At 40.5% G+C, this 14,436-nt stretch overlaps 1 protein-coding gene across 3 annotated transcripts in view; it reads left to right on the forward strand.

Moving 5' to 3' along the window:
* The first annotated feature begins 4,761 nt into the window (after positions 1-4,761).
* Positions 4,762-14,436, forward strand: part of tp63 (tumor protein p63) — a 48,977-nt gene continuing 39,302 nt past the window's right edge. The window contains exons 1-3 of one of the 3 annotated variants that reach the window (XM_037769736.1): positions 4,762-4,899; positions 12,404-12,538; positions 12,630-12,759. In XM_037769736.1, the coding sequence (XP_037625664.1) occupies positions 4,811-4,899; positions 12,404-12,538; positions 12,630-12,759 (354 nt within the window). In that variant the 5' untranslated portion in view covers positions 4,762-4,810. The remainder of the gene's footprint in view (positions 4,900-12,403; positions 12,539-12,629; positions 12,760-14,436) is intronic. The other 2 variants (XM_037769732.1, XM_037769733.1) reach the window with 2 other exon arrangements.

Consider the following 14,436-nt stretch of genomic DNA (forward strand, 5'->3'; position numbering starts at 1 on the left):
TCTAGGTCTCTAGTCTGATCCATCCTCTGAATGATCTAGATCTCTAGTTTGATCCATCCATCCTCTGAATGCTCTAGGTCTCTAGTCTGATCCATCCATCCTCTGAATGCTCTAGGTCTCTAGTTTGTGGCTGTACTCTGAGCTCAGTGAGGTCTTGGTGGGTTTCGTAGATGGACAGCAGATGAATCAGCAGGCTAAATTAAAGTCTGGGTCACGGCGGGGGGAATGATAATAAATAGATGTGGTGTATCCAGGGAACACAAACCTCTAAGCTGCTCTCTTGTACTTCTAATAAAGACACATGTGGACCTACTGACACCGATACCCAGCAGACATGTGGGCCGACCTGGTGACGTGACTCCGCTCTCATTATAGCACAAACATCTGATATCAAACAAGAGCTCATATTAAAATTCTCACACTCAATAAACTGTTCTTAGCTATACCTACAGAAAGTAAACGCACTGTAATTCATATATTGTATATCCTACAAAATTGAATCATATTTAATCCATGTTATCATGAACCAGGAAGTATAGAGAGCGGTGAACGGCGTGTAGCGAGGAGGTCGGGGTGGATGGGTGGGTCTAAAAACACAAGGCTTTCACCAGGAGACCTATATTGGTGCCCCGTGTGAGGCCAGAAGTCTACGTTGATTTATTTGTTACATAACTTCTGTAATTAAGTTACGTCACTTCAAGTGTCGCGTAACTTAACTACGATCTTTCCGAAACCTAAACTAGTTTTCTTGCTTAAACTTAATGAAGTTGTTTCCTGTGAAGACGGAAGTTTATTTTCAAAAGACTGGAGCGGAAATTGACGCTGGACATTTGTAGGAAAACGCACGAAAAAATGAAGAATAACTTTTGGTAAGAAATACGAACCTTTTTTAGATAATACATTAAATAAACAAGCCCCAAATCATACACAGTTCTCCTTGATATTTAGAGTTTAAGAGAAATAAATTGTCTTCAATTTATTTCACTGCAAATGAATGGAAAATGAGAAAGGGCGACATGCCGGGAGCGCCGTAACCGTTTTGGTTATTTTAGTTTTTTTTAATGTAAGTTTGTGTACTTAGGCCAGTTTTAGGTTATTTTGTTAAGTTTTTATTAATATTCCTTTGTCTTACCTTTAGTATTTTCTTTTATTTATTGTATATAACTTACTTATTTTTAATGGAGCTTCCCAGCAAAAAGTATTTCACACGATTGTACTTAATATAACCGGTGTGACAATAAACATCTTGAATCTTGAATGTCATTTAAACCTATACGCCGGCCTGTGAGAATCCATTTAGTTTTTGATATATATTAAAGTTTAAACAAGACTAATGTTAATTTATATGTGATAAAAAACAGATTTAACATTTATGATACGTGGATAAAATATAGAAATGTGAAACCAAATGAAGACACAGAAACATATAGAAAAATGTCTGAAAATAGCTGAAAAAAGTCCAAAGAAATGTCAGAAAAAAGTCTGAAAACAACAACAACGGTCTCCTGGTTAAAAGTCTGGTGTTTGTTGGACCCGTCCACCATCAGTGGTGACAATGACACGCGGAAATCAAGAAAGGCGTTCTTATTGCACGCTAAACGCCTTGCACATTATCCTGACATTTACACGCCGTTTCTGTGCCAACGAGCTGATATATATATATCAGTGTCACTGTTAATCAGCTTCCTCTCTTGAATGAACCTCAGTCTCTCATCTACACTAAACACCGACTGTAAAAGTGATTATTATGTTATTAATACAGCAAATTCTCTGTAATAAACCTTTCTCACACGTTGACCGTGTCCACCTCTCAACACAACAAGGACGCAGCGACCTCAGGACGTCATTAAATGAGATATTTACAGCGACATGTGAAACCATTACATCATTAATTATTGTAAAGCCGAGGCGTTGGGAACCGGTCACCAAACCCTCATTACTTCACTCTACATGTATGTGTGTGTGTTTATGAGTTGGCGGCTACGTCAGTGATACTGTCATCAGTAGGAGTGCACACGCACACACACACACACACACACACACGTCTAACGGGCTCATTATGCTCCTAACACTCTGACTTGTGAGCACTAAGCTGGCTTTAATCTATGATATCTGCAGTCTGAACCGTCGACGGCAACCAGCCGGTGATGTCTGCTTCATGTGTTCATCGTCCTGAAGGCTTCATTCATTCACTCTCAGCCTCATTGAAGTCTAGAGTTTATATATGGGATGCCAGAGAGCAGTTGGTGGAGCAGCTGATGAAGTAGCGGTGGCGTTCGCTGCTCTACAGAGAGATGCATTATCAGTGTCAGTCACAGACATACTTGTGTGTATATTCCAGTTGGTGACTAATGCAGGGGAAATCCAGATGAGTCAAAACTGCCAGTGTCCGGTGCAGCGACTGAGAGGCCGTAATTTACAGCCCCGTGCACTAAACTGCCCGGCAACGTGGCATTGTTCACAACACCCCCTCTGTTTTAAATATACTACATGATGGGGGAAGTTCAACATGAATCTCATACAGTATATAAAACAATAAAGTTTAGGGTTAGAGTGAAGATACTGGTATCATAGTAAACTAGAGCACCTGATGAATCCATCGGTACCAACCAGGTCAGACTAGCTGGCCATGAAGGAGTTAAATAACGCTCCAAACTTACACTAAATGTTGGAGAGGACAAACTGTCATGTCCATTTTCAAAAAGGTCCCTTGACCTCTGACCTCCAGATCAGTGAATGTAAATGGGTTCTATGGGTACCCACGAGTCTCCCCTTTACAGACATGCCCACTTTATGATAACCATCCATTTTGCACGTTAGTCCCCATAGGAGACATTTCATTAACCTCACTGTATAAAATGACCTATGGTGACCTCTAGGATAATCACAGCCTCATGAAACTTTACAGCCTCAAACTAGAGACCTAGAGCATTCAGAGGATGGATGGATCAAACTAGAGACCTAGAGCATTCAGAGGATGGATGGATCAGACTAGAGACCTAGAGCATTCAGAGGATGGATGGATCAGACTAGAGACCTAGATCATTCAGAGGATGGATGGATCAGACTAGAGACCTAGAGCATTCAGAGGATGGATGGATCAAACTAGAGACCTAGAGCATTCAGAGGATGGATGGATCAGACTAGAGACCTAGAGCATTCAGAGGATGGATGGATCAAACTAGAGACCTAGAGCATTCAGAGGATGGATGGATCAGACTAGAGACCTAGAGCATTCAGAGGATGGATGGATCAAACTAGAGACCTAGAGCATTCAGAGGATGGATGGATCAGACTAGAGACCTAGAGCATTCAGAGGATGGATGGATCAGACTAGAGACCTAGAGCATTCAGAGGATGGATGGATCAGACTAGAGACCTAGAGCATTCAGAGGATGGATGGATCAGACTAGAGACCTAGAGCATTCAGAGGATGGATGGATCAAACTAGAGACCTAGAGCATTCAGAGGATGGATGGATCAGACTAGAGACCTAGAGCATTCAGAGGATGGATGGATCAGACTAGAGACCTAGAGCATTCAGAGGATGGATGGATCAGACTAGAGACCTAGAGCATTCAGAGGATGGATGGTTCAGACTAGAGACCTAGAGCATTCAGAGGATGGATGGATCAAACTAGAGACCTAGAGCATTCAGAGGATGGATGGTTCAGACTAGAGACCTAGAGCATTCAGAGGATGGATGGATCAAACTAGAGACCTAGAGCATTCAGAGGATGGATGGATCAGACTAGAGACCTAGAGCATTCAGAGGATGGATGGATCAGACTAGAGACCTAGAGCATTCAGAGGATGGATGGATCAAACTAGAGACCTAGAGCATTCAGAGGATGGATGGATCAGACTAGAGACCTAGAGCATTCAGAGGATGGATGGCTTTCCTAGCTAGATTGATCAATAAGGAAGTTTCTGAGCAGAGCAACACAACACCAGTGTTCGCCATCCAACCTTCGAAAAATGCAGAAATCTCTAAAATGTCAAAAGTTTTTGATCCCAAATCCCAGCATGTCTTCTTCTATGGTGTTCCTCAAGGTCTTGGTGTCTTAATGTGGTATTCTGGAGGATTATTGATCATTTTTATCAATTCTCCAGTGGTTAAAAAATGGTTAAATTTAGCACCAAATCTGTGGAACAAATGGAATCAACCCAACAACGTCTGAGACGTAATAGAGCATGAGGATGACCATCAGATACTACTGGATTAATGACTAGAACAACTTGACCCTCAGAGCTGAGCTGCATCTCAGATTAATCTCCAGCTTCCAGCTTTCAGATGATGTACACCACTTCTATGTGACATCTACTGCTGACCTGCTATCTCCCCGTAGAAGAGACCCAACAGACCACAACCAACTAAACCACTAAACCACGGGGGAATCTTGGGGGAAATATGACAAGTGGCCAGAGAAAGACATGGAGGGGGTGGTATGGTTGGTAGGGTGGGGGGGCGGGGTGATAGTGGGCTGGGGGTGGTGGGGTTGGGGGGTGCAGGGTCAAATGTAGTTGCTTGATATCTATATCCTAGCAACTGAAGAGTGATATCTGTTACCTCTGCAGCAGCTGATTGGTCAGAGCGCTGACACTAACTCCTCCCATCAGGAGGCAGACACCAAGAACCAAATACCTAAATTCAAATTCATCTGAGGACCGTCCTCCACTCTGCTCTGCCGCCTCCGGCACTTTAACCCACACCGCTCTTTATTTATATTCATATTTATATTCATATTTATATTTATAATATTCATCACTGGTATTTACTGTCGTCTGTCGTGCACGGCCGTGCGTCTTCATGACGAGCTGTGAAGATCTCAGCAGGTGTGACAACATGAATTCACCTCACACAGCTGTGCAGTATTACCCAGAGTTCCCCTTTCACCGGTGAGTACGTCCACGTTCAGTGATCTGATGACTTCATTAATATCATCTTATTAAATCCTGAAGCAGCGTCTGAACTAACACTTTTTACAAGGTTTAATATGTGCTGCCAATGTGGGAAATGTGTTGTTTGACCCGACTGACGGTGTCCGGAGGTACATGTATATATTTATACACATAAATGTGTATAAATATATACATGCATACACAAACAGGTGTACACTCACATGCTCTGTACACATGCTTCACCACACATAAGCACATCAAAATGCATAAACAGACAGATGACATTGGGACATTATAAGAATGCCATCATAAAATATGTGTTATCAAAAGTTTGATCAATAAGCAATAAGAGCAATCTATCAATATAGTTTGCCACGTAAAGGCCTATCTATCTATCTATCTATCTATCTATCTATCTATCTATCTATCCGTCTATCTATCTATCTATCTATCTATCCGTCTATCTATCTATCTATCTATCTATCTATCTATCCGTCTATCTATCTATCTATCTATCTATCTATCTATCTATCCGTCTATCTATCTATCTATCTATCTATCTATCTATCCGTCTATCTATCTATCTATCTATCTATCTATCTATCTATCTATCTATCCGTCTATCTATCTATCTATCTATCTATCTATCTATCTATCCGTCTATCTATCTATCTATCTATCTATAGTACATCTATATACAGTATATACAGTATGTATATCACAGTATTAAATGAACTAAAAACACTGATTTCCTGTTGAATGAACTCTGAAGGTTCACTTCATCTTTAATGTCTCTAATCAATAATAATTATTGAGTTCAGTCGTGATCAGACACACATTCATTTAAAAAAACATTTTGTCCTGATGTTTATAGTACAGCTCTCATTATAATAATAATAATAATAATAATAATAATAATAATTATAATAATTCACAATATAAATTATTAATGTAATTTTCTTGTCGTTGTATCTCAAGTTTATTGATTCATCATCTGCACAAAAATACAAACAAAGCAGTCATTGGTGATGAAAATCTCTGGTTCCTTCAACAATGCTCATTAAATATGTTTATATATATATATGTAGATATATTTATATATATATGTATATAAATAAAAGGGAAAATCACAGAAGTAAAAAAATATATATATCCTTTGATGTAATATATACCTCAAGTGCAACTACCTTTGTTTACATTTTATTTATTACATCTACTCTACCTATTTGATTCCTGTTTTATTGCTTTATAACTGTGTGAGTTTTACCTGTTCTATGTTTTATCTGTTATATGTTTTATCTGACCCATTTAATCTGGTCAAGTATTTGTTTTAAAGCACTGACCAGAAGTGGACTCTGTGAATCTCGTTGTGTTTAATACGATGACAATAAAGCTTTCTATTCTTCAACTTTTAAAACGTTCTAGGGGACGCTAGAGAGCCATTTTCAACACCCAAACCCGAGACCCTTAAAATATCAAATTATTCACCGCGTCTGATAAATGTGCCAAGTTTAACAACTTTTTGAGATTGTTAAGGTCGTCAAAAATTAGATTCATTTTATTAATAATAATAATAATAATAATAATAATAATGATGATAATAATAATGATAATAATAATAATGATAATGATGATAATGATAATGATAATGATAATGATAATGATGATAATGATAATAATCATAATCATAATAATAATAATAATGATGATGACAATAATAATAATAATAATAATAATAATGTTAATAACAATAACAATAACAATAATAATAATAATAATAATAATAATGTTAATAACAATAACAATAATAATAATAATAATAATAATAATTCCTAGAGTTTCAATGGGGCCTTCGCTGCCGGACGTTGTCGGTGCTCAGGCCCTAAATATTAACATACATGAATATAAAAGAAGTGTTGTCAAGTGTAAATTTGTCCCCGTGTCAGGTTGTAGTTGTTTGACAATCACACGTTTTTAAAATCATGAAGTTTTGTGTTTTGATTTAACAGAAAGTTCTTTAAATAATTCATTTATTAGACCTTGATAACTATAAATAAAAGCTGCTTAAGGAAAGTTTTCATTTTAGATTTGATTCATTTTGGTCCGTTAACTTCCTCCTCCTCTCTCTCTCTCTCCATTCCCTCTCAGAGGAATGTGTTGCTCTTCTTCTGGTGCTTCTGCTCCGTTAGCCTTCAGGAGGATTCAGACTGTTTCTGTTGTATATAAAGTGGTGGGGGGGGATGAGAGGAGGAGAAACTGTGGTCCTTTCTATTGTGTATCCGTCATGTCGTCCTCTTCCAGCCGGCTGACAGATGAGGCGGTGGGGGGGGGAGAAGGTCTCTGGTCTTTGAACAGGTGATTAATAAAGACACCGGAGAACCCCCCAATCGGCTCTCCTGTTTGTTTTGATTGCATTTTCATCGGTCGCTGTGCCCAACCTGCCGGGAGACAATAGGCCGACCCTGTTTAGAGCCGACCTCTGACCCCGGCTCGTCTAGAGGCGCTGCTCCGTCTTTAAGTGGACGCTGAACAGCCTTCGCCTCGGGCCGGCCGAGGAACCCTCAGAGTAACCGGACACCGGGAGAGGAGAGCAACAACAGACGGAGTAGGATAAACACTAAAGTCTGTTAGAATAAATAATATAATAATAATAATTAATGTTTAAAACTCAACCAGGAGAGCAGCAACAGACACAGCAGAGATAAACCCTTAACTCTGTTAGAATAACACTGATTAATATAATAATAAAATAATTAATGTTTAAAACCGAACTAAAGCTGCACCATGGGGTTGAGTTTATTTATTTTTTTATCAGAATAGAAGCAGAATTTACAGTAATAATGATAATATTTAGAAATATATCTATACATGATTGTACATCATACAAATATACATGTATCTACAGTATATACACCAATTCATTTATACTAATAAATACACTTTTACATTGTTAACTTGTTTTTTTATTATACTCGTCGGATGCAACATCATTTCTGTGCACTTTTCCTGTAAATAGAATGAATGACAATAAAGTTAATCTTGAATTGAATTTACAAATACAACCAAACACTCACATAGCACCATGCATTAAGCATAAAACTATAAAATACAACACAAACAGAACACCGGTGACGTCAGATATCCACCTACTCACTCAGGTGTCCACGTGTGCAATAAAGAAACTCTTTTATTATCTATTATTGATTAAGATTTTCCACTTTTTCCGTGCACACATGGTGTCTAACTGCAGAGAAAACAGTTTCAAAGTGGAGGACGTCGGTAGATTACAGTTTGATTATGATCATATTACACATGTTGAACCTGATGCAGATGTTGGGATTATAATCTGGATTCTAACTGAGACTGTGAAGCTCTAAAGTCTCTGAGACGAGTTAATGAGGTAACACTTTAACACCTTAACACTTTAAGAGTTTAAGAGTTTAACGAGGAGAATTAAAGCTGAAATCAAAGGAAGCTTAACTTCAGAGGTCAGGAGGAGAAGACCACACCTTCTCCTCCAGCAGAGACCTTCTCCATCATTTAAAGGGCGTAGCCGGAGGACGCATGTCAAGGGGGCGTTGTATAGAAACGGGAATATTAGTGGAATATTCATATGTTTATTGTCTCTTGATTTGTCTCTGATGTTTTGTGTTACTCACAGCTGACTGGAATAATATCACTCACTTTGTTTTATCTGTCTAGGACATTTCTCTCGTGTTGTTGTTTCACATAACTAAGACTATAGAAGAGCCAGTATAGACTACGTCACATTAATCTAACGGACACACATGAGGGGTCTAAGTCCATTCTCAGTCTTTAAGGGGTCCTCTGTATGTTTTCAGTCTTTAAGGGGTCCTCTGTATATTCTCTAACTAAGTTAGCCGACATATCCAATCAATTTAATTCATATCTGCTATCATAACTCTGATTTACAGAAATAGATTTAATGCATACACGTCAAGTTTTTGTTTCTTTACCCTACTCATGCTCGGGACACCTTCATCCATCCATCCGTCCATCCATCTGTCCGTCTGTCCATCCATCCATCCATCCGTCCATCCGTCCATCCATCCGTCCGTCCGTCCATCCGTCCGTCCGTCCGTCCGTCCATCCATCCATCCATCCGTCCGTCCGTCCGTCCGTCCGTCCGTCCGTCCGTCCATCCATCCATCCATCCGTCCGTCCGTCCGTCCGTCCGTCCGTCCGTCCATCCGTCCGTCCGTCCATCCATCCATCTGTCCGTCTGTCCATCCATCCATCCATCCGTCCATCCATCCGTCCGTCCGTCCATCCGTCCGCCCGTCCATCCATCCATCCATCCATCCATCCGTCCGTCCGTCCGTCCGTCCATCCGTCCGTCCGTCCATCCATCCATCTGTCCGTCTGTCCATCCATCCATCCATCCGTCCATCCATCCGTCCGTCCGTATCCGTCCGTCCGTTCGTCCATCCGTCCGTCCGTCCATCCATCCGTCCGACCATAGGGACCAAAAAAAAGCCCCCAACAACAGAACTATGTAGCCTTTTAAATAGGTCCTATTTTCTGGGTTGCCTGCCGCAGCAAATTCATTAGTGAAAGTTGGAAAGACTATTCAGGTGTTTGGAGAACAACCTACATAGTTTTTCTTTTAAGTGTGATCTGCATAGTTTAATCTCAGAAACATAAATATTTTGTAGGTATGTGAACACAATGATTGGTGGTTGAATTGGCTGCGATGTAACGGGCACCAGATATAATCTTGCCTAGGGCCCCAAATTGGCCAACTCTGTTCTCATGGGTCTATTGTTTAATGTCTTTAGCCTCCCAAAATATGGTACCTTTTAATCCTTTCAATAGTCACAAATCAGTTTATCCACCAATGTGCTTGACATGTTGGTTTTAGGTAGAGATGATGTATAAACAAGTTGAGCTGGAGTCAATCATCCCAGTTTTAGCGAACCTGCGATGGCTCCCGGCGTCTTTTAGGATTGATGTTAAAGTTCTTTTACTTGTTCACAAATATCGGCCTCCATCTCTAAGTCTTTGTTGTTCTATAAATCTTCATAACCTCTTCGATCCTCTGCTGCCATTTGTTTTGTTTTAAAATACAAACTATCATACAAATATGAAAATAGAAAGCTCTGCCTTTTTTAACTTGGCACCAAAACCTCTTTTCAGTATTCATTTGATTGTTTGGTTAGTGCGCAGGATTTGCACTTGTGTTAGTTTGCCTGCTTTTATTTATTCTCTTGTTTCTTCACTTTATTGCAAAGCACTTTGAACTACATCCCTGTATGAAAAGTCCCATCGAAATACACTTTGAAAGTCCCAGTAGTTGTACATTGATGCTCCTCTGAAGCAGTCAAAGCGTTGATATTAAACTGAATGATCAGTATGCTCCTACATCTCCTTTAATGTTGTGTTTTTGCAAACTCAGTGTCTTTATTCTGGATGCCCCCCTCCCTCTGTGTTCCTCCTGCATATCTTACATTATTTGCTTCATTAGATGCCCGTGTTTGTAAGTCAAGTATTAATATCATTCATCACCCGGCATCGGGGAATTCCAGAGCCCAGAATAGTTGCCAGCTTCAGACTGCAGGGCCGTCCAGCTGTACGCATACCAGGAGCTGCAGCAGCGCTATCATATAGACGAGGAGGGGGAATTCCAGCCTTCCTCAGACTGCAGCGTACGCCACTTCAGCGGGAACAATGGCAGGCTGAGCTCTGAAGCAGGTGTAATGTTTCAGGGGGAGCAGGTCAAAGTGCCTCTGTCTGAATGGAGCATAATCACCATTATGTGTAGTACAAATATTCACTATTATGCAGGCTGACTTCTTCACAATGGAGGAGCTCTTCATGAATGGCTGCCAGCAGCAGGACTCCTCCTCCTCCTCCTCCTCCTCCTCTTCCTCTGGCTGGGTGGCCACATCGCAGCCCTGTGCACGTCAACATTCATGTTCAGTGTTTGCTGACGTTGCAACTTTTAAAACTACTTATTAAAATAGTTTTAAAACATGCACAAAAGAGGTGAAGTCCCGCCTCTTCCTGTGACCAACATGGGACCTTATTTCAGAGAAAATATGTACGCTAGTCAACGGAGAGAGAAGAATAATGTTCTGATCCTGTTTGAATGAATCACACAGATGATGTTTGTTCATTTAAAAAATGTATTTTTACAAGTCAAGAAAGTCTCAGTTTGTTGTAAAACTGTTGAAGTATAATAAAGGCCTTTGCACACCAATGCACTGTGGCAGGTGATCACAGAACAGCTTGGATCAGGGATGGTTGCAACACAAAGGATGTATAAAGATGTTCAAGGCAGCTAAACGATAGATAGCTTCTTGTTAATGTCATTCATTCGTTCATTAGCCCCATATAGCACTATCCATCGCACCCACGTTATTAGTTCAGTTTTGTCTTATATTGCGAACAAATAGAATAATAAAACATGTCAGGCTCAGAGTGCAAGGTTTCTGTGCATGAAGACTTTTATTGGATGATGGATTTAAAAAAAAAAAAAAACGTACGAAAAATCAGCTCAGTCGCACAGCAGTTCGTGAAATAGTCACGAAATTGAATGTATTGATTCGTGTACATAGACACAAGTTTCAAATTTTTTTCGTGATGGTCAGCATGAAATCAATTCGTATGTAATCCACGTAATCGGGCACCAGGAAGTATAAAGAGCAGTGAACGGCGTGTAGGGAGGAGGTCGGGGTGGATGGGTGGGTCTAAAAACACCAGACTGTCACCAGGAGACCACTATGGTGCCCCGTGTGAGGCCAGACTGTCACCAGGAGACCACTATGGTGCCCCGTGTGAGGCCTGAAATCAACGTTGATTTATTCGTAACTTCTGTTCTTCAGTTACAGAACTTCTGGAGTTATTTTAACCCAAACCACCATCTTTACCTAAACCTAACTGAGGAGTTTTATTTAGAAAAGACTGGAGAGGAAATTGACAAGAGCATGTGTCACGTGTTGCTGGACATTTGTAAATAAAACACACTAAAAATATGTTTAGATTAAATTTTGTGACTATATCATGAACTGCTGTGAGACTTTGTTGGAATAATACGGACTTTGTGTGCAAAGACCTTAAACTTACTCTGAAAATACGTAATTAGAAAGACTACACACCCAAAAGTCACGTATGTGACGTCATATCTTTTCTCTTGTTGAAGTTAACCAGGATAACTAACTAACTAACTAACGCTCCTTCCTTTCGCATGACTGCAGCTCTCAACAGACCAGACTTGTAGTGATTTCCATCTCTTTTAATATTTGTTCCTCGTTTTGGAAGAACAAAGTGAAACTAAGTTGATAAACACCATCTGTGTGATTCATGGATCAATTCAAACGGGATCAGAAAACTCTCTCCGTTGTCTACCGTTCATGTTGTTTCTGAACTACGGTGGTCCACAGGAAGAGGCGGGACTTCACCTCTCTAATGTAAAGTTTTGCTTATTTGTAATATGAATATTAAGATTAATGTGATGGCGGTTGGTTGTGTCTCCCTGCAGACTCAGAGACACTCCGTCTCGTTTGTCCTGGAGAGAGAGCTCCTTCCTCACCACCATGTCCCAGAACCAGTCGGCTCAGACCCCCGACTACGTCAGCCAGGACGTCTTCAACCAGCTCTTCGAGATGCTCGACCAGTGAGTCAATACTGCTGTTAATGGAAACACATACTGCACACTTAACAGACTCAAGTTTATTCCTCAGTATTATCTGATCGTTGTGTTTCAGATCGGCGGTTCATTCGGTCCAGCCCATCGAGCTGAACTTCAGAGACGCTCCGGCTGACGGGTCTCCAGGAAACACCATCCAGATCAGTATGGACTGTATCACCATGCACGAGCCAGACCAGACGCTCGCTGTGAGTAACCAAACATCACTTTTACTTTCTATCGTCAACGTTGAACTGAGCCGTGAGTCAAAACAGTCTCATTTAGTTCTCGTTCTTAAAGTTTAGATCTAAAACACACAAGTGATGCCACACAGAACGACCAGATTTCCCTCGACACGATTCACCACAAACAGCCGAGTCTCTGCACATTAAAACAACTTTAAAAGGTTACGACATTTCTAAGTTTCTTATTTAAATGTACTTTCAGTCTGAGTTGATGGGACTTCCAGAGGTGAACTCCATAGTGTCACATTAGAGAATGTACTTTCTATTTTCACATTGACGTCGGAGTTTCCCCAGGACAGATGTGAAGAAGTGCTGCAGTTTAACAGACAGTTTATCTTGCCGTGTTTCTAAAGTGATGATTTTATCTCATTCAGCCTGAGCTGCTGACCTGCTGACCTCTAGTGACCTCTCAGAGACTCAGAGACTCAGATCAGTCTGTTGATGGCAGAATGAGACTTTAGACCGTCTGATGATGTGCTTCACGTAGTGATGTTGAAGTTTCCTGTGTTTTAATCAAAATGAGCTGAAGTAGGGTTGTTAGTTTGCTTTTTGTGACGACACATTCACCTTATAGTGCAGTCAAATAAAAGCACAGTGCAAAATAACCTTTTACGAATCAGATATGCACCACAACCCCCCTACAACTAAACTGTAGTGCCAGCGTTTCAAGGGAAACAGATTTACTTTATTTTAGATCACATTGGTTTTTGACGCATCATAAACACAACCCAGTCAGCAGAAATAAATGTTTATATTGTACGTTTCTACAAATCACGAAAACGTTGAATGTCGACGTTTGTGAACCATAAATACGTTTCATATCAGCCTCGTGTCACGCTGCAGAAACACACAACGCCACGTGGTTAACATTGTGAAACGATTGGTTGGTTTTAGACAACTAAACTTCTGGTTAAGGTTAGAAGAAACGTCATGTTCAAATAATATCGTAACAACATTAACGAGCATAAATAAACAACAACCGCCCGCGGCAGACTTTCTAACATAACGTTACGGAAAACAACCAACGTTACGGAAAACAACGTTACGGAAAACAACGTTACGGAAAACAACGTTACGGAAAACAACGTTACGGAAAACAACCAACGTTACGGAAAACAATGTTACGTAAAAAGTGTAAAGTCAACGTTGAATTTGGTTTCATGCGGGACAATGATAAAGAATCCGGATCATCCGGTGATCTTCCTCCTCCGTCGGTCTCATAGAGCAGCGCCGTAGCATTTCCTTTAACTCCTCCTCCCAGCCCGCGCTCCAGCCTCGGTCTGGGTCTCATATTCACATGAACGGAGGAAGGGAAATAACTCTGGATTCAGCTGTTAGTGCAGTTTACAACTTTTAAAACCTCATTTTTTTAAATCAGGACTTTCAGAGTGTTCGTACCAGGGAGTTAATTCACCCCAAAATAAATGATCCTCTGAGTTACAGATGTCTCTTTCTAAATGGAAGTCAATGGGAAAAGTCTTTTTTGGGCCTGATGCATCACGTGACGGACACGGAGGTTGTAGTACCGCCGTTTGGACACTAAAAAACCAGCGCTCTTCCTGGAGGCTTGGCGTCTCCTGGGTGAAAGTTCCATGTTTGTTTGAATCATCCTTCCACCCCGACCTCCTCCTACACACATTT

Source organism: Sebastes umbrosus, chromosome 5 (genome assembly GCF_015220745.1).
Source record: "Sebastes umbrosus isolate fSebUmb1 chromosome 5, fSebUmb1.pri, whole genome shotgun sequence".
Classification (NCBI taxonomy): Eukaryota; Metazoa; Chordata; class Actinopteri; order Perciformes; family Sebastidae; genus Sebastes; species Sebastes umbrosus.